We start from the raw sequence: 20293 nt of genomic DNA on the forward strand, positions 1-20293 counted from the left end.
ACTGTATATGTGGTGATGTAGAAAACGATGGCCAGTTACTGTGATGTAGAAAACGATGGCCAGTTACTGTGATGTAGAAAACGATGGCCAGTTACTGTATAAGTGGTGATGTAGAAAACGATGGCCAGTTACTGTATATGTGGTGATGTAGAAAACGATGGCCAGTTACTGTGATGTAGAAAACGATGGCCAGTTACTGTATATGTGGTGATGTAGGAAACGATGGCCAGTTACTGTATATGTGGAGATGTAGAAAACGATGACCAGTTACTGTATATGTGGTGATGTAGGAAACGATGGCCAGTTACTGTATATGTGGTGATGTAGAAAACGATGGCCAGTTACTGTATATGTGGTGATGTAGAAAACGATGGCCAGTTACTGTGATGTAGAAAACGATGGCCAGTTACTGTATATGTGGTGATGTAGAAAACGATGGCCAGTTACTGTATATGCGGTGATGTAGAAAACGATGACCAGTTACTGTATAAGTGGTGATGTAGAAAACGATGGCCAGTTACTGTGATGTAGAAAACGATGGCCAGTTACTGTATAAGTGATGATGTAGAAAACGATGGCCAGTTACTGTATATGTGGTGATGTAGAAAACGATGGCCAGTTACTGTGATGTAGAAAACGATGGCCAGCTACTGTGATGTAGAAAACGATGGCCAGTTACTGTATAAGTGGTGATGTAGAAAACGATGGCCAGTTACTGTATATGTGGTGATGTAGAAAACGATGGACAGTTACTGTGATGTAGAAAACGATGGCCAGTTACTGTATATGTGGTGATGTAGAAAACGATGGCCAGTTACTGTATAAGTGGGGATGTAGAAAACGATGGCCAGTTACTGTATATGTGGTGATGTAGAAAACGATGACCAGTTACTGTATATGTGGTGATGTAGGAAACGATGGCCAGTTACTGTATATGTGGTGATGTAGAAAACGATGACCAGTTACTGTATATGTGGTGATGTAGGAAACGATGGCCAGTTACTGTATATGTGGTGATGTAGAAAACGATGGCCAGTTACTGTATATGTGGTGATGTAGAAAACGATGGCCAGTTACTGTGATGTAGAAAACGATGGCCAGTTACTGTATATGTGGTGATCTAGAAAACGATGGCCAGTTACTGTATATGCGGTGATGTAGAAAACGATGACCAGTTACTGTATAAGTGGTGATGTAGAAAACGATGGCCAGTTACTGTGATGTAGAAAACGATGGCCAGTTACTGTATAATTGATGATGTAGAAAACGATGGCCAGTTACTGTATATGTGGTGATGTAGAAAACGATGGCCAGTTACTGTGATGTAGAAAACGATGGCCAGTTACTGTATAAGTGGTGATGTAGAAAACGATGGCCAGTTACTGTATATGTGATGATGTAGAAAACGATGGCCAGTTACTGTATATGTGGTGATGTAGAAAACGATGGCCAGTTACTGTACATATGATGATGTAGAAAACGATGGCCAGTTACTGTATATGTGGTGATGTAGAAAACGATGACCAGTTACTGTATATGTGGTGATGAAGAAAACGATGGCCAGTTACTGTATATTTGGTGATGTAGAAAACGATGGCCAGTTACTGTATATGTGGTGATGTAGGAAACGATGACCAGTTACTGTATAAGTGGTGATGTAGGAAACGATGGCCAGTTACTGTATAAGTGGGGATGTAGAAAACGATGGCCAGTTACCGTATAAGTGGTGATGTAGAAAACGATGGCCAGTTACTGTATAAGTGATGATGTAGAAAACGATGACCAATTACTGTATATGTGGTGATGTAGAAAACGATGGCCAGTTACTGTATATGTGGTGATGTAGAAAACGATGGCTAGTTACTGTATAAGTGGTGATGTAGAAAACGATGACCAGTTACTGTATATGTGGTGATGTAGAAAACGATGACCAGTTACTGTATATGTGGTGATGTAGAAAACGATGGCCAGTTACTGTATAAGTGGTGATGTAGAAAACGATGACCAGTTACTGTATATGTGGTGATGTAGAAAACGATGGCCAATTACTGTATATGTGGTGATGTAGAAAACGATGGCCAGTTACTGTGATGTAGAAAACGATGGCCAGTTACTGTGATGTAGAAAACGATGGCCAGTTACTGTATAAGTGGTGATGTAGAAAACGATGGCCAGTTACTGTATATGTGGTGATGTAGAAAACGATGGCCAGTTACTGTGATGTAGAAAACGATGGCCAGTTACTGTATATGTGGTGATGTAGGAAACGATGGCCAGTTACTGTATATGTGGAGATGTAGAAAACGATGACCAGTTACTGTATATGTGGTGATGTAGGAAACGATGGCCAGTTACTGTATATGTGGTGATGTAGAAAACGATGGCCAGTTACTTTATATGTGGTGATGTAGAAAACGATGGCCAGTTACTGTGATGTAGAAAACGATGGCCAGTTACTGTATATGTGGTGATGTAGAAAACGATGGCCAGTTACTGTATATGCGGTGATGTAGAAAACGATGACCAGTTACTGTATAAGTGGTGATGTAGAAAACGATGGCCAGTTACTGTGATGTAGAAAACGATGGCCAGTTACTGTATAAGTGATGATGTAGAAAACGATGGCCAGTTACTGTATATGTGGTGATGTAGAAAACGATGGCCAGTTACTGTGATGTAGAAAACGATGGCCAGCTACTGTGATGTAGAAAACGATGGCCAGTTACTGTATAAGTGGTGATGTAGAAAACGATGGCCAGTTACTGTATATGTGGTGATGTAGAAAACGATGGCCAGTTACTGTGATGTAGAAAACGATGGCCAGTTACTGTATATGTGGTGATGTAGAAAACGATGGCCAGTTACTGTATAAGTGGGGATGTAGAAAACGATGGCCAGTTACTGTATATGTGGTGATGTAGAAAACGATGACCAGTTACTGTATATGTGGTGATGTAGGAAACGATGGCCAGTTACTGTATATGTGGTGATGTAGAAAACGATGACCAGTTACTGTATATGTGGTGATGTAGGAAACGATGGCCAGTTACTGTATATGTGGTGATGTAGAAAACGATGGCCAGTTACTGTATATGTGGTGATGTAGAAAACGATGGCCAGTTACTGTGATGTAGAAAACGATGGCCAGTTACTGTATATGTGGTGATCTAGAAAACGATGGCCAGTTACTGTATATGCGGTGATGTAGAAAACGATGACCAGTTACTGTATAAGTGGTGATGTAGAAAACTATGGCCAGTTACTGTGATGTAGAAAACGATGGCCAGTTACTGTATAATTGATGATGTAGAAAACGATGGCCAGTTACTGTATATGTGGTGATGTAGAAAACGATGGCCAGTTACTGTGATGTAGAAAACGATGGCCAGTTACTGTATAAGTGGTGATGTAGAAAACGATGGCCAGTTACTGTATATGTGATGATGTAGAAAACGATGGCCAGTTACTGTATATGTGGTGATGTAGAAAACGATGGCCAGTTACTGTACATATGATGATGTAGAAAACGATGACCAGTTACTGTATATGTGGTGATGTAGAAAACGATGACCAGTTACTGTATATGTGGTGATGAAGAAAACGATGGCCAGTTACTGTATATTTGGTGATGTAGAAAACGATGGCCAGTTACTGTATATGTGGTGATGTAGGAAACGATGACCAGTTACTGTATAAGTGGTGATGTAGGAAACGATGGCCAGTTGCTGTATAAGTGGGGATGTAGAAAACGATGGCCAGTTACCGTATAAGTGGTGATGTAGAAAACGATGGCCAGTTACTGTATAAGTGATGATGTAGAAAACGATGACCAATTACTGTATATGTGGTGATGTAGAAAACGATGGCCAGTTACTGTATATGTGGTGATGTAGAAAACGATGGCTAGTTACTGTATAAGTGGTGATGTAGAAAACGATGACCAGTTACTGTATATGTGGTGATGTAGAAAACGATGACCAGTTACTGTATATGTGGTGATGTAGAAAACGATGGCCAGTTACTGTATAAGTGGTGATGTAGAAAACGATGACCAGTTACTGTATATGTGGTGATGTAGAAAACGATGGCCAATTACTGTATATGTGGTGATGTAGAAAACGATGGCCAGTTACTGTATATGTGGTGATGTAGAAAACGATGGCCAGTTACTGTATATGTGGTGATGTAGAAAACGATGGCCAGTTACTGTATATGTGGTGATGTAGAAAACGATGGCCAGTTACTGTATATGTGATGATGTAGAAAACGATGGCCAGTTACTGTATAAGTGGGGATGTAGAAAACGATGGCCAGTTACTGTATATGTGGGGATGTAGAAAACGATGGTCAGTTACTGTATATGTGGGGATGGAGAAAACGATGGGCAGACACGGACTATAAGCTGCGCTGTCTTGCTGACAAAAGGGGCCGGGTATGCAAATTCCGCGATCGCACTGTCTGGTGTAAGGACGCCCTCTATGTCTTAGAGAGCGACAGCAGAGTGAGCGCACGCCGGTATAAAGACGCACACTTTTCTTTCTTAACACACGTCATCTCCAAGAAGTGTATGATTAATCAGAACCATGGAGAACCATCGGAGCTGCTCGCAGCGCTTGAAGTAGACCCTACCCCACTGCAAGCACTGCGATCACTGCAGGCTGCAATACAACCAAGTGACGTGTACAATGACGCCTCCATTCTAATTATACACACCCATAAAACTCGCTCAGATACGCCTGCGTACGCAGCACCACTCCCCCATTCACAAGCACCTTCCCCTGTTACCACCCACAAACGGCGCTATCTGTCACTCAAAGTAGCGCTTCAGTCTTTGTGTTAAGAGCACACGATTCCCGATCGCAATGACTGGTTTGCGCACGTGCACTGCGATGCATACTCATGCGCAGACGGGCGACAATCGCCCATAGCGTGCGTCTGCGGCTTAGCGTCCGGGTCTGAATCGGCCCTGAGTGCTCAGTGTTCTTCTTCCATACCATAGATCTACCTATAAATTGTGTGACCTGTGCTCGCCCTATTTCCCCATCAGTACGTTGCCGATTAGCCCGGACTCCAATCTTATAACGTCCCTCTCTCATTGTGACACCATGTAATGACATCTCCTCGCCAATGGCAGTTTCCTAGTCCCTCATTGGTTGGTTGTGCCTTAAACTAAATGGTGCTTTATAGCGAGCGGTTACATCGGCAAAGTCTGGCTGCTGCCCACATCTCGCAGGCTGTTACTATCGTGCCCCCGTCTCCTCCTTCTGTATAAGCAGCTTCTCCTTCTCTGGGGTCCCTCATCACAGGCCGTGACTATCTCTGGCTCTCCCATATAATAATCTCTCCATGCTTTATGTAAGAGCTCTGGAGATGTTGACTTCCCCTAGTGTAAATTCCCCAGTGATCTCCCCGTTTCATGTTCACCTTGTCTCCGCTGACCTCGGCCACCTGGCCCCACAGGAAGGTCTTAGGGTCTCGGCTGTAGATAAAGACGCTCCCGTGATGTTGGTACCTTGGTGCTCCAATTGCAACCAAATTTTGTCTCACTTGTTGCACAGCGTAACCTGGGGAATACAATAACTAGGCAGTAAAGGTGCAGAAATGAGATACAACCCCCCATTTATCACTGTATAATCCAGAGTCCGTCCCTCTGATACTAAGCCATGCACCTCCCACCCTGCTCCACTTCCTCCCCACACAGGGGAGACAATGTCCAGCCACAGCCCCCACAACATCTTTATGTTACTCCCACAGGACTTCCTATAGAGACACCCACCGGCTGAGGCATGAATCCGCCGCCGTGCGTATTAAGATGCACCACACCATGTACCGTCAGTCGCACCATCCGAGACTGAACCAGCCATTTAGAGCCGCAGAATCTCCATCTGAAAATGGCTGCCGGTGTCAGTGCACCTGCACCACACGCCTGTGTTTGGCGAGCCACAGCCCCTGTTACCACCCAGAAATGCCAACCGAAATTGCATGTATCGGTGTGCAATGGCAATCTGCGTCTTTGTGCGGTGGCATGCACAGTGTGACTTGGATGCGCGCACAGTGTAAAAACAATGGGGCCGTTTCAGACCCGGACGCTAAGCTGTCGCTGCCAAAAGGGGCTGGGTATGCAAATTCCGTGATCGCACTCTCTGGTGTAAGGACGCCCTCTATGTCTCATAGAGCGACTCCAGAGTGAGCGCACGCCGGTATAAAGACGCCCACTTTTCTTTCTTAACATACGTCATCTCCAGGAAGTGTGTGATTAATCGGGAACATCGAGAGCCATCGGAGCTGCTCGCAGCGCTTGAGGTAGACCCTGCCCCGCCGCAAGCACTGCGATCACTGCAAATAATTTACAGATGACAACGAAATGATTAAGACGCATATTTATTATCAGCTTTTAGACCCAATACTTATAAGTTCTTATCACATCAATATCCATGTGTTTAGCTTCACTTTAATCAGACAGTAACGGAGACACTATAAACCCCCCAGTTCACCATCAAATACTATGATATTTCTACCTCAAAGCTCACCCAGATAGGAGTCCGTCATGTCAGCCCGATTCCTTGTGGCATTTATCCAGGTGCCAGTCTGCTGCCCGGTCCTGTAATTATACGCCCCCCCTGACCAGTCGTAGGCACCAACCGCCCCGAGGATCGGCCCGTCCTGATGAAGAAACACATTATTGGAGACTCGGGAGCCTGTTCCTTGTGATCTTTGGGCCTATTTATCAACACTTTCTGCATTTCTAATTATGCTAAACAGCAGTTCAACAGGATTAGCACTAAATTAACTAAGATGTCAATTTATTAAACTTCTCCCTCCTGAAACAGCAGCTTCTGTATAATTATACTATCCCAGCAATTCACCAACAGCAGAAGCGATGTCATAAAGCGTTTAGGTAAGTACCACAATGGGGTCTGCTGTGTGCCCCAGTTTATGCCAAATTGGTCACTCTAGAAATGCAACATGTATCACCATTGTATGGTTACTATCAGCTACTTTCTGAGTGATTACACTGGATCTTCAGACTATAAGTCAGGGGCTAACGCAGATACTACCAGCATAAATGACATAATAGGAGCTCATCACCCTATATACAGTATTAAGACACTGCCTATGTGGTAAATATCAATCTCTGAAACCTAAATGTTTGACACCTGACTCCTATAGCAGATGCCGGTCTCAGATGGCATCACAGGCCCTTTCCCATGGATCGAGCTTCTAATATACCCAATTAGATCCCTCCACCACCTCCAGCAGTCACAAGGCACAAGTGTAACCTAATGCGCAGTAAGGGCAGCGCCCAGCAGGACCTGGCATTGTAAGTGTTTGTTGCCAGTGTCAGACTGGGCCAACGGGGGACTGGGTATATCCTTGGCGGGTTCACCTGCTTCCATAGGCCACCTTCCTCGCCACTCTTCCCTCACTCACAGTCAGGGTAGGCAGGGGAGGCGGAGCCAGGGCCGTGCAGTCAGGGTAGGTGGGGTCAGGGATGTGCAGTCAGGGTAAGTGCAGCCAGGGATGTGCAGTCAGGGTAGGTGGGGTCAGGGATGTGCAGTCAGGGTAAGTGGAGCCAGGGATGTGCAGTCAGGGTAGGTGGAGCCAGTGATGTGCAGTCAGGGTAGGTGGAGCCAGGGATGTGCAGTCAGGGTAGGCGGAGCCAGGGATGTGCAGTCAGGGTAGGTGGAGCCAGTGATGTGCAGTCAGGGTAGGTGGAGCCAGGGATGTGCAGTCAGGGTAGGTGGGGCCAGGGATGTGCAGTCAGTGTAGGTGGAGCCATGGATGTTCAGTCAGTGTAGGTGGGGCCAGGGATGTGCAGTCAGGGTAGGTGGGGCCAGGGATGTGCAGTCAGGGTAGGTGGGGTAGGTGGAGCCAGGGATGTGCAGTCAGGGTAGGTCAGGGTAGGTGGAGCCAGGGATGTGCAGTCAGGGTAAGTGGGGTCAGGGATGTGCAGTCAGGGTAGGTGGGGCCAGGGATGTGCAGTCAGGGTAAGTGGGGTCAGGGATGTGCAGTCAGGGTAGGTGGAGCCAGGGATGTGCAGTCAGGGTAGGTGGGGCCACGGATGTGCAGTCAGGGTAAGTGGAGCCAGGGATGTGCAGTCAGTGTAGGTGGGGCCAGAGATGTGCAGTCAGGGTAGGTGGGGCCAGGGATGTGCAGTCAGGGTAGGTGGAGCCAGGGATGTGCAGTCAGGGTAGGTCAGGGTAGGTGGAGCCAGGGATGTGCAGTCAGGGTAAGTGGGGCCAGGGATGTGCAGTCAGGGTAGGTGGGGCCAGGGATGTGCAGTCAGGGTAGGTGGGGCCAGGGATGTGCAGTCAGGGTAGGTGGAGACAGGGATGTGCAGTCAGGGTAAGTGGAGCCAGGGATGTGCAGTCAGGGTAGGTGGAGCCAGTGATGTGCAGTCAGGGTAGGTGGAGCCAAGGATGTGCAATCAGGGTAGGTGGAGTCAGGGATGTGCAGTCAGGGTAGGTGGAGCCAGGGATGTGCAGTCAGGGTAGGTGGAGCCAAGGATGTGCAATCAGGGTAGGTGGAGCCAGGGATGTGCAGTCAGGGTAAGTGGGGCCAGGGATGTGCAGTCAGGGTAAGTGGGGCCAGGGATGTGCAGTCAGGGTAGGTGGAGCCAGGGATGTGCAGTCAGGGTAGGTGGGGCCAGGGATGTGCAGTCAGGGTAAGTGGAGCCAGGGATGTGCAGTCAGTGTAGGTGGGGCCAGAGATGTGCAGTCAGGGTAGGTGGGGCCAGGGATGTGCAGTCAGGGTAGGTGGGGTAGGTGGAGCCAGGGATGTGCAGTCAGGGTAGGTCAGGGTAGGTGGAGCCAGGGATGTGCAGTCAGGGTAAGTGGGGCCAGGGATGTGCAGTCAGGGTAGGTGGGGCCAGGGATGTGCAGTCAGGGTAGGTGGGGCCAGGGATGTGCAGTCAGGGTAGGTGGAGACAGGGATGTGCAGTCAGGGTAAGTGGAGCCAGGGATGTGCAGTCAGGGTAGGTGGAGCCAGTGATGTGCAGTCAGGGTAGGTGGAGCCAAGGATGTGCAATCAGGGTAGGTGGAGTCAGGGATGCGCAGTCAGGGTAGGTGGAGCCAGTGATGTGCAGTCAGGGTAGGTGGAGCCAGGGATGTGCAGTCAGGGTAGGTGGAGCCAGGGATGTGCAGTCAGGGGAGGCGGAGCCAGGGGCGTGCAGTCAGGGTAGGCAGAGCCAGGGGCGTGCAGTCAGGGGAGGCAGAGCCAGGGGCATGCAGTCGGGGGAGGCAGAGCCAGGGGCATGCAGTCAGGGGAGGCAGAGCCAGGGGCGTGCAGTCAGGGGAGGCAGAGCCAGGAGCGTGCAGTCAGGGGAGGCAGGGCCAGGGGGGTGCAGTCAGGGGAGGCAGAGCCAGGGGCGTGCAGTCAGGGTAGGCAGAGCCAGAGGGTGCAGTCAGGGGAGGCAGAGCCAGGGTCATGCAGTCAGGGGAGGCAGAGCCAGGGGCGTGCAGAGCCTTCCCTGTCATACTGCAGAGTTTTGACTATAAAAATGATTACAGTAATACAAACAAGATATTTAAAACTTATAAATATCTTCTTTGTATTATTCTGATCAATTTTTATAGCAAAACTCACCAAAATTACAGCATTCCCAGTTAGAGATGAGGCAGTAAGAGCTCAGCTTCTCCTCTGATCGCTCAGACACTGCCACAAAGAAAAAGAGCTAATGGCGGCATGCCTCACTGTGAGGGGACATGCCTTGAGATTTGATGGACACCATTGACGATCAGGTGACCAGTCCAGGAAGTACTTAGGCATCGGAGCTCAGCAGCACTGAGTAGGGAAGTAAATCGGAATACAGTATGCAGACATAGGAAACACACAAAGGAGAAAAAGGTGAGGAGGGTCTGCTGTGGGCAACAGAACACTGTCTGGGGGCTTGTAAATCACTGTGTAACAGGATAGGAGGATTCCCAGCACACACCAGTAGCTGGCACCTGTCACTATGCAGGGACTGGCACCTTCTGTGTAAAGCTGGGTACACACTGCATGATGTGTACCCAGCACAACATTGCTCTGATACTATCCAGTGCCTCCCCAGCCATCGACCCCACCACATGTCCCTGGCTACTCTGAGGAGTTGTGTTTAGGATCCTGTTAGTATTTATGTAAACTGGCTGCTTATAGTCCACCAGAAATCACTGTACTAACCAGCTACATAAAATATACTCACCTCTAGATCACGCTTATCAAGGTAGCTCTTATTTTGATGTTCTGAAGAGTAGTTTTTATCCTGCTGCACTGAGTGCTATCAGTACAGTAGTCTCCTGCCTCCCCTGAATGTCCTCTGACCCCCAGAAAGACTTCCCATAATAGACATAATAGTCCATTTCGTGGTAAAGGGGACACACCCAAAGGCAGTGAAATAAGTTGGCCACGGGTATGAAGGAATTGGTATGTTATACCACCGGACGTCAGCCCGGCAGATGAAATACTGCCGGAAGGCTGGCAGATGGAGATTCCGACAGGGTAAGTATGAAGGCTATCCCTAACCCCCCCCTAACCCTCCCTTAGAGGTGCCTATTCCTAAGCTCCCACACTAGTGCCTAAACCTAACCTCCCCTCTCTGCATCCTAAACCTCATCCTCCCGGGGGGGGGAGGGTGTCTAACCCAAACCTCCCCCTGGGGGGTGCCTGACTTTAACTCCCCTTCCCCTAGCCTAACCGATCCCAAGAGGGTGCCTAACCCTAAGTCCCCCCTGGAGACCCTAAACCTAACCCTCCCCCACACGGCAATCTGCTCCCGATGCCCGGCTTACCTATAATTGGTATGCCGGGCGTTGGGATTTCGGCATGGGGCTAATGATAGGCGTCGGTATTTAGACACCTATCGTTAGTCCCATGCCAGGATTTCATTGTCGGGAAGCCAGCGGTTAGTATTTTGTCTGCCGGCTTCCTGACTACATACCGGTACGAAACATTTGGGGCATGCAGATGAGGATAGAGAGCCCATAGCAAAAAGCACAAAAGAGCTACTCAGAGGCACAGCACTGGAGAGGCATTCAGAGGCACAGCACTGGAGGGTAAATCAGAGGCACAGCACTGGAGGGTAAATCAGAGGCACAGCAATGGAGGGTAAATCAGAGGCACAGCACTGGAGGGTAAATCAGAGGCACAGCACTGGAGGGTAAATCAGAGGCAAAGCACTGGAGGGTAAATCAGAGGCACAGCACTGGAGGGTAAATCAGAGGCACAGCAATGGAGGGTAAATCAGAGGCACAACACTGGAGGGTAAATCAGAGGCACAGCAATGGAGGGTAAATCAGAGGCACAGCACTGGAGGGTAAATCAGAGGCAAAGCACTGGAGGGTAAATCAGAGGCAAAGCACTGGAGGGTAAATCAGAGGCACAACACTGGAGTGTAAATCAGGCACAGCACTGGAGGGTAAATCAGAGGCACAGCACTGGAGGGTAAATCAGAGGCACAGCACTGGAGGGTAAATCAGAGGCACAGCACTGGAGAGTAAATCAGAGGCACAGCACTGGAGGGTAAATCAGAGGCACAGCACTGGAGGGTAAATCAGAGGCACAGCACTGGAGGGTAAATCAGAGGCACAGCACTGGAGGGTAAATCAGAGGCACAACACTGGAGGGTAAATCAGAGGCACAGCACTGGAGGGTAAATCAGAGGCACAACACTGCAGGGGAACTTTAAGGCATAGCACTGTAGAGGCTTTCAGAGGCACATTACTGGAGAGGCATTGAGTTGCACAGTACTGCAGAGGAATAACACTGGAAAGGGACAAGAGAGGCACATGAGATTAAATGAGAGGCACAGTATAGGTACATAAGAGGCATTCAGAGACACATGAAATTAAAAAAGGATAATGAAAATCACAGCACAAGAAAGACACACTAGAGACCTCATAATATGTTGATTTTTATGGATGTTCATCTATAATATCTATGTAGCTGTGTAATATTGTGTGAGTAATGACATGTAATGGAAGGATGCTGACTGAGAGTGAACATATTCAGCACTTACCGGTGTTAAGATTGCACTAAACCCTTCCTGAGACATTTCCATCTGAAACGAACTTCTATTCAGTGACTTTGTACCTGGTAATAGGAGAAGAGAGGTCAGAGACATAGAGAGATTAGAGGAACATTAGATAGAGGATGGGGAGAGACACGAGGAAGAGGAAAAAGGTCAGACATAGAAAGATTAGACAAAGGTTAGGGGGAGGATGATTGGAGAGAGGAATCCAGAAACAGACAGATTTGAGAACGTTAGGGGCAGTGTTATGGCTTCAGTATTGTGTGTTTCATATGCATTTATTTCTGCATAAGCTCTATCTAGTGGCCATCCAAGTGTCATCTTAACCAAACAGGTCAGGCTTCTGTAGTTAGTTCCCAGTGCACCAAGGGTAGGGGATAGTGGAGGAATAAATCTTATTTTTTCTCAGCTCACAGTTCAGTTAATTTGCATGTTTATTTATTAGCAATGCATCATGTGCATATTGTAATTGTATTCTTTGTATTTACAATTTTGCCAATTTCTTCTTTTATTACAATAAACACCATTATTCAGTTTTTACATCTATATTGTATTATTAAAAATAAGGAGTGGTTATGCTGCCTGTCTAATTTAAATCGAGGAATATTATAGCAGAACAGGTAGGATTGAGAGAGAGGAGGAAGAGGAGAGAGGTCAGTGTCTGAGAGATTAGAGGAAGATTAGAAGAAGAATGGAGAGAGCAGAGGAAGAGGAGAGAAGTCAGAGACAAAAATATTACAGGAAGGATGGCTAGAGAGGAGGAAAAGGAGAGAGGTTAGAGAAAAAGAGAGATTAGAGGAATCATGGATGTCTGATTTTGTCAATCCATCTTGGGAGTTGGACCCTTGGGTCTAGTTGAAGCTAGACTGAAACAAAATGTGGATGTTTTGATTAAATACCTAATGAATCAGGACTGGAGACAGTGAAGGTCCCTAAACCAGGAAGTGGGCTGGATTGATGACCTGGAATCCAAATGCTACATGCTGGAGCAGATTGTTGAGAGCTCATCCCCAGGACCTGCACCCAATGGCTGGAACCCACTACTGGGAGCTCAGTAATGATTGGCAAATGAAGACTCAGAACGTCATAAGCTAGAACTGGAGGCAAGAACTCAAACTCAGGACTGCAAATCAGAAATGAAGACCTCAGGACTGTACTCTGAATGTGTAGAAGCACTGCCCTGGAACCTGCGTACTGGTATACTCAATTGGAAATGGAACTCACAACTCAGCAATAGCCACAGCTAACAGACACCAACAGCCAAAAACCTAATACCTGCAACCAAAGGAATGATAGCAGGAGGTCAAAATGTCTGTGGGACTGGGTAGAGGAGCTGGTGATTGATGGAGACATGAACACAGGCTGTGAACATGAGTAGATGTTAAAGCAGAGTTCTTGCTGCAGGAATGGATGCTGAATGCAACAGAGGGAATACAGGTTGTTTGCAGACTGGCAGGCTGGAGTCCCTGACTGGGTCTAACAAACAGGAGTCCCTGACTCGAGCTGTGGCACTAGAGACCCCCTTTGGGGATGTGGCACTATGGGGCAACTTGGACAGGGCAGCAGTCATTGGAGTTTGAAGCAGGAGTCCCTCATAGGAATCGGCAGACAGAGGTTCCTTCTGGGGACCAGCAGACATAAGTCCGTCTTTGGGACCAGCAGACATAGGCCCTTTTTTTGGAACCAGCAGATATAAGTCCGTGACAGTGTTTAACAGACACAGGACCCCTCCTGGATCTGGACACTCTGAACCTCTTCTTGGGGCTTGAGAGGCAAAATCCCTTGGGCTGGAAAGTCGATTTTTTAAAACTTGGGCTGGTGCTTTGACACTTGAAACTGGGACCTGCTCCACAGTACTGTATTTAGAACTTGGGGGTTTGCCCTGACACCATTTCTACGTTTATGAATGGGAAGCTTGGATGAAATGTCCTGGGCCCCTGCAGTACAGGCAGTGTTCATTGTTTCTACAATACTGGCATTTGGCTTCTGAGAGACTAGGTCAAAATCTGTTTTTGCTTTGAGCAGGAGTAGAATGCCTAGCATTCAAAGTCCCAGATTCACAAAACACTTTTCCCCCAAGGACCTTAGAAGGGATTTTGATGAGGTCTGGGAGTAGAATCAGTAATAAATAAGTTAACAGAGTTTGCAATTGGACCTGCATTCCTATGAAAATAACAAGTCTGACTGAGTCTATGGAATATGGCGACTTGGGAGCTTGGGGGTTAACTGTTGGAGAAAATTGTCTCTCTGGAGTAGGCAGATTGAGACTGGGAACTCAGAATGTTCATAGGCCAACAGGGTCATGTGAGCGCTGTAGCTGGAGCCCAATTGGAGGCCGGATCACCTGATTATTCCAATATGGATACGTCAATGTAACTGTGAGATGTGACTGCTATATGTGAGCAATTGAGGGGTACATTAGGCTAAGACCCCGAAGTACAAGAGAAACTTAAGGGGGAGGCTGCTCCTCACCTTTGGAACTCCCTCCCTCTCCCTATCAGACTCTGCACCTCTCTACCATCTTTCAAACGAGCTCTTAAGACCCACTACTTCATTAAAGCCTTCCAGCTCTCATCCTAACTTGCTGCTACATCTTCCTTCCTCCCCGCCTACCCCATCTATGTCACACCTGTTTGTCTTCCCCTCCCTTAAAGAATGTAAGCTCTTTTGAGCAGGGCCCTCTACCCTCTTGTGCTTCTCCCTACTGTAATTTACTTTATCTCTTACTCCCCACTAGGGCAACTAACACTTGGCTGCTTATGCGGGCGTTAAGGTCGCTAATATAGCAATGTTTATCCATGTCCTGTATTGTATTGTAAGTCAATGGTTAGTTTTTTGTCTATGTACTTTGTAAGGTGCTGCGGAACACTTGTGGCGCCATATAAATAAATGTTAATAATAATAAAGAAAGAAAGACTGAAGAGGAGAGAGGTCAGAGACAAAGCAAGATTAGAGGAACATTAGGGGGAGGATGGAAAGAGAGAGAAGGAAGAGGTGAGAGGTCACTGACAGAGAGATTAGAGGAAGGTTAGGAGTAAAATGGAGGGCTATAGGAGATAGATGGGGGAGGTCAGAGACAGAGAGATTAGAGGAAGGGTACGGGGAGGCTGGAGTGAGAGAGGTGGAAGAGAGGTCAGAGACAAAGATTAGAGAAAGGCTAGGAGTAAGATGGAGAGATAGAGGAGACCTATCTCCTCAATACAGTATCTACATCTTACACTTAGTCTTTCACATAGAGAGATTAGAGGAAGGTTAGGGGAAGGATGAAGAGAGAGGATGAAGAGGAGAGAGGTCATAAGGAGAGATATATTAGATGAGAAAGAGGAGAGGGGACAGGGAGAGAGAGAGAGAGATATTAGATGAGGAAGAGGAGAGGGGTCAGAGAGAGATATTAGATGAGGAAAAGGAGAGGGGCTAGAGAGAGAGAGAGAGATATTAGATGAGGAAGAGGAGAGGGGTCAGAGAGAGATAGAGATATTAGATGAGGGAGAGGAGAGGGGTCAGAGAGAGATATATTAGATGAGGGAGAGAAGAGGGTTCAGTGGGAGATATTAGATGAGGAAGAGGAGCGAGGTCAGAAGAAGAGAGATATTAGAGGCGGAAGAGGAGAGAGGTCAGAAGGAGAGAGATATTAGATGAGGAAGAGAAGAGGGGTCAGAGGGGGAGAGATATTAGATGAGGAAGAGAAGAGGGGTCAGAGGGGGAGAGATATTAGAGGAGGAAGAGGAGAGAGGTCAGAAGGAGAGAGATATTAGATGAGGAAGAGAAGAGGGGTCAGAGGGGGAGAGATATTAGATGAGGAAGAGAAGAGGGGTCAGAGGGGGAGAGATATTAGATGAGGAAGAGGAGAGAGGTCAGAAGGAGAGAGATATTAGATGAGAAAGAGGAGAGAGGTCAGAAGGAGAGAGAAATTAGATGAGGAAGAGAAGAGGGGTCAGAGGGGGAGAGATATTAGAGGAGGAAGAGGAGAGGAGTCAGAGGGAGATATATTAGATGAGGAAGAGGAGAGGGGTCAGAAGGAGAGATATTAGAGGAAGAAGAGGAAAGGGGTCAGAGGGAGAGATATATTAGAGGAGGAAGAGGAGAGGGGTCAGAGGGAGAGATATATTAGAGGAGGAAGAGGAGAGGGGTCAGAGGGAGAGATATATTAGAGGAGGAAGAGGAGAGGGGTCAGAGGGAGAGATATATTAGAGGAGGAAGAGGAGAGGGGTCAGAGGGAGAGATATATTAGAGGAGGAAGAGGAGAGGGGTCAGAGGGAGAGATATATTAGAGGAGGAAGAGGAGAGGGGTCAGAGGGAGAGAGATATTAGAGGAGGAAGAGGAGAAGAGGTCAGAGGGAGAGATATATTAGAGGAGGAAGAGGAGAGGGGTCAGAGGGAGAGAGATATTAGATGAGGAAGAGGAGAGGGGTCAGAGGGAAAGATATATTAGTTGAGGAAGAGGAGAGGGGTCAGAGGGAGAGATATTAGATAAGGAAGAGGAGAGGGGTCAGAGGGAGAGATATATTAGATGAGGAAGAGGAGAGGGGTCAGAGGGAGAGATATATTAGATGAGGAAGAGGAGAGGGGTCAGAGGGAGAGATATATTAGATGACGAAGAGGAGAGGGGCCAGAGGGAGAGAGATAGAGGAGGAAGAGGAGAGGGGTCAGAGGGAGAGAGATAGAGGAGGAAGAGGATAGGGGTCAGAGGGAGAGATATATTAAAGGAGGAAGAGGAGAGGGGTCAGAAGGAGAGATATTAGAAGAGGAGGAGGTGAGAGGTCAGGAGGAGATATTAGATGAGGAAAAGGAGAGGGGTCAGAGGGAGAGATATATTAGAGGAGGAAGAGGAGATGGGTCAGAGGGAGAGAGATAGATGAGGAAGAGGAGAGGGGTCAGAAGGAGAGATATGAGAAGAGGAAGAGGAGAGGGGTCAGAAGGAGAGATATTAGAAGAGGAAGAGGAGAGGGGTCAGAGAGAGAGATATATTAGATGAGGGAGAGGAGAGGGTTCAGTGGGAAATATTAGAGGAGGAAGAGGAGAGAGGTCAGAAGGAGAGAGATATTAGATGAGGAAGAGAAGAGGGGTCAGAGGGGGAGAGATATTAGAGGAGGAAGAGGAGAGGAGTCAGAGGGAGAGATATTAGAGGAGGAAGAGGAAAGGGGTCAGAGGGAGAGATATATTAGAGGAGAAAGAGGAGAGGGGTCAGAGGGAGAGATATATTAGAGGAGAAAGAGGAGAGGGGTCAGAGGGAGAGATATATTAGAGGAGGATGAGGAGAGGGGTCAGAGGGAGAGATATATTAGAGGAGGATGAGGAGAGGGGTCAGAGGGAGGGATATATTAGAGGAGGAAGAGGAGAGGGGTCAGAGGGAGAGATATATTAGAGGAGGAAGAGGAAAGGGGTCAGAGGGAGAGATATATTAGAGGAGGAAGTGGAGTGGGGTCAGAGGGAGAGATATATTAGAGGAGGAAGAGGAGAGGGGTCAGAGGGAGAGATATATTAGAGGAGGAAGAGGAGAAGGGTCAGAGGGAGAGATATATTAGAGGAGGAAGAGGAGAGGGGTCAGAGGGAGAGATATATTAGAGGAGTAAGAGGAGAGGGGTCAGAGGGAGAGATATATTAGAGGAGGAAGAGGAGAGGGGTCAGAGGGAGAGATATATTAGAGGAGGAAGAGGAGAGGGGTCAGAGGGAGAGATATAGGAGAGGGGTCAGAGGGAGAGATATATTAGAGGAGGATGAGGAGAGGGGTCAGAGGGAGGGATATATTAGAGGAGGAAGAGGAGAGGGGTCAGAGGGAGAGATATATTAGAAGAAGGAGAGGAGAGGGGTCAGAGGGAAAGATATATTAGTTGAGGAAGAGGAGAGGGGTCAGATGGAGAGATATTTAGATGAGGAAGAGGAGAGAGGTCAGAGGGAGAGATATATTAGATAAGGAAGAGGAGATGGGTCAGAAGGAGAGATATATTAGATGAGGAAGAGGAGAGCGGTCAGAGGGAGAGATATATTAGATGAGGAAGAGGAGAGGGGTCAGAGGGAGAGAGATAGAGGAGGAAGAGGAGAGGGGTCAGAGGGAGAGATATATTAAAGGAGGAAGAGGAGAGGGGTCAGAGGGGGAGAGATTTTAGATGAGGAAAAGGAGACGGGTCAGAGGGAGAGAGATATTAGATGAGGAAGAGGAGAGGGTCAAAAGGAGATATATTAGATGAGGAAGAGGAGAGAGGTGAGAGGGAGAGAGATATTAGATGAGGAATAGGAGAGGGGTCAGAAGGAGAGATATTAGAAGAGGAAGAGGTGAGGGGTCAGAAGGAGAGATATTAGATGAGGAAGAGGAGAGGGGTCAGAGGGAGAGATATATTAGAGGAGGAAGAGGAGATGGGTCAGAGGGAGAGATATATTAGAGGAGGAAGAGGAGATGGGTCAGAGGGAGAGAGATAGATGAGGAAGAGGAGAGGGGTCAGAGGGAGAGAGATAGAGGAGGAAGAGGAGAGGGGTCAGAAGGAGAGATATTAGAAGAGGAAGAGGTGAGGGGTCAGAAGGAGAGATATTAGAAGAGGAGAGAGGTCAGAGGGAGATAGATATTAGAGGAGGAAGAGGAGAGGGGTCAGAGGGAGAGATATTAGATGAGGAAGAGGAGAGGGGTCAGAGGGAGAGATATATTAGAGGAGCAAGAGGAGAGAGGTGAAAGGGAGAGATATATTAGAGGAGGAAGAGGAGAGGGGTCAGAGGGAGAGATATATTAGAGGAGTAAGAGGAGAGGGGTCAGAGGGAGAGATATATTAGAGGAGGAAGAGGAGAGGGGTCAGAGGGAGAGATATATTAGAGGAGGAAGAGGAGAGGGGTCAGAGGGAGAGATATAGGAGAGGGGTCAGAGGGAGAGATATATTAGAGGAGGATGAGGAGAGGGGTCAGAGGGAGGGATATATTAGAGGAGGAAGAGGAGAGGGGTCAGAGGGAGAGATATATTAGAAGAAGGAGAGGAGAGGGGTCAGAGGGAAAGATATATTAGTTGAGGAAGAGGAGAGGGGTCAGATGGAGAGATATTTAGATGAGGAAGAGGAGAGAGGTCAGAGGGAGAGATATATTAGATAAGGAAGTGGAAAGGGGTCAGAGGGAGAGATATATTAGAGGAGGAAGAGGAGAGGGGTGAGAGGGAGAGATATATTAGATGAGGAAGAGGAGAGGGGTCAGTGGGAGAGATATATTAGAGGAGGAAGAGGAGAGGAGTCAGAGGGAGATATATTAGAGGAGGAAGAGGTGAGGGGTCAGAGGGAGAGATATATTAGAGGAGGAAGAGGTGAGGGGTCAGAGGGAGAGATATATTAGAGGAGGAAGAGGAGAGGGGACAGAGGGAGAGAATTATATTAGAGGAGGAAGAGGAGAGGGCTCAGAGGGAGAGATATATTAGAGGAGGAAGAGGAGAGGGGTCAGAGGGAGATATATTAGAGGAGGAAGAGGAGAGGGGTCAGAGAGAGAGATATATTAGAGGAGGAAGAGGAGAGGGGTCAGAGAGAGAGATATATTAGAGGAGGAAGAGGAGAGGGGTCAGAGGGAGAGATATATTAGAGGAGGAAGAGGAGAGGGGTCAGAGGGAGATATATTAGAGGAGGAAGAGGAGAGGGGTCAGAGAGAGAGATATATTAGAGGAGGAAGAGGTGAGGGGTCAAAGGGAGAGATATATTAGAGGAGGAAGAGGAGAGGGGACAGAGGGAGAGAATTATATTAGAAGAGGAAGAGGAGAGGGGTCAGAGGGAGATATATTAGAGGAGGAAGAGGAGAGGGGTCAGAGAGAGAGATATATTAGAGGAGGAAGAGGAGAGGGGTCAGAGAGAGAGATATATTAGAGGAGGAAGAGGAGAGGGGTCAGAGGGAGAGATATATTAGAGGAGGAAGAGGAGAGGGGTCAGAGGGAGAGATATATTAAATGAGGAAGAGGAGAGGGGACAGAGGGAGAGAGATATATTAGAGGAGGAAGAGGAGAGGGGTCAGAGGGAGAGATATATTAGAGGAGGAAGAGGAGAGGGGTCAGAGGGAGAGATATATTAGAGGAGGAAGAGGAGAGGGGTCAGAGGTAGAGATATATTAGAGGAGGAAGAGGAGAGGGGTCAGGGGGAGAGAGATATTAGATGAGGAAGAGGAGAGGGGTCAGAGGAAGAGATTTATTAGATGAGGAAGAGGAGAGTGGTCAGAGGGAGAGAGACATTTTGCGGCGCCTACACGATACCTCCGGATACGGCGCTATATTATGATTAGCGTCATGCATCTGCAACTGCCCTATGCCAAAAGTTCTCATTACACAAATACGTA

At 47.7% G+C, this 20293-nt stretch overlaps 1 protein-coding gene across 1 annotated transcript in view; it reads right to left on the reverse strand.

Annotated features, from left to right (window-relative positions):
* The window catches only part of LOC148525138 (integrin alpha-X-like), a 435626-nt gene that overhangs the window by 248641 nt on the left and 166692 nt on the right, over window positions 1–20293 (reverse strand). Inside the window, exons 7-9 of the mRNA XM_088471180.1 lie at window positions 11996–12069; window positions 6531–6663; window positions 5425–5564 (exon numbers count right to left, since the gene is read on the reverse strand). Of these exons, the coding sequence (XP_088327306.1) occupies window positions 5425–5564; window positions 6531–6663; window positions 11996–12069 (347 nt within the window). The remainder of the gene's footprint in view (window positions 1–5424; window positions 5565–6530; window positions 6664–11995; window positions 12070–20293) is intronic.

This window comes from Taudactylus pleione, unplaced genomic scaffold (genome assembly GCF_031769625.1).
Source record: "Taudactylus pleione unplaced genomic scaffold, aTauple2 ptg000112l, whole genome shotgun sequence".
Classification (NCBI taxonomy): Eukaryota; Metazoa; Chordata; class Amphibia; order Anura; family Myobatrachidae; genus Taudactylus; species Taudactylus pleione.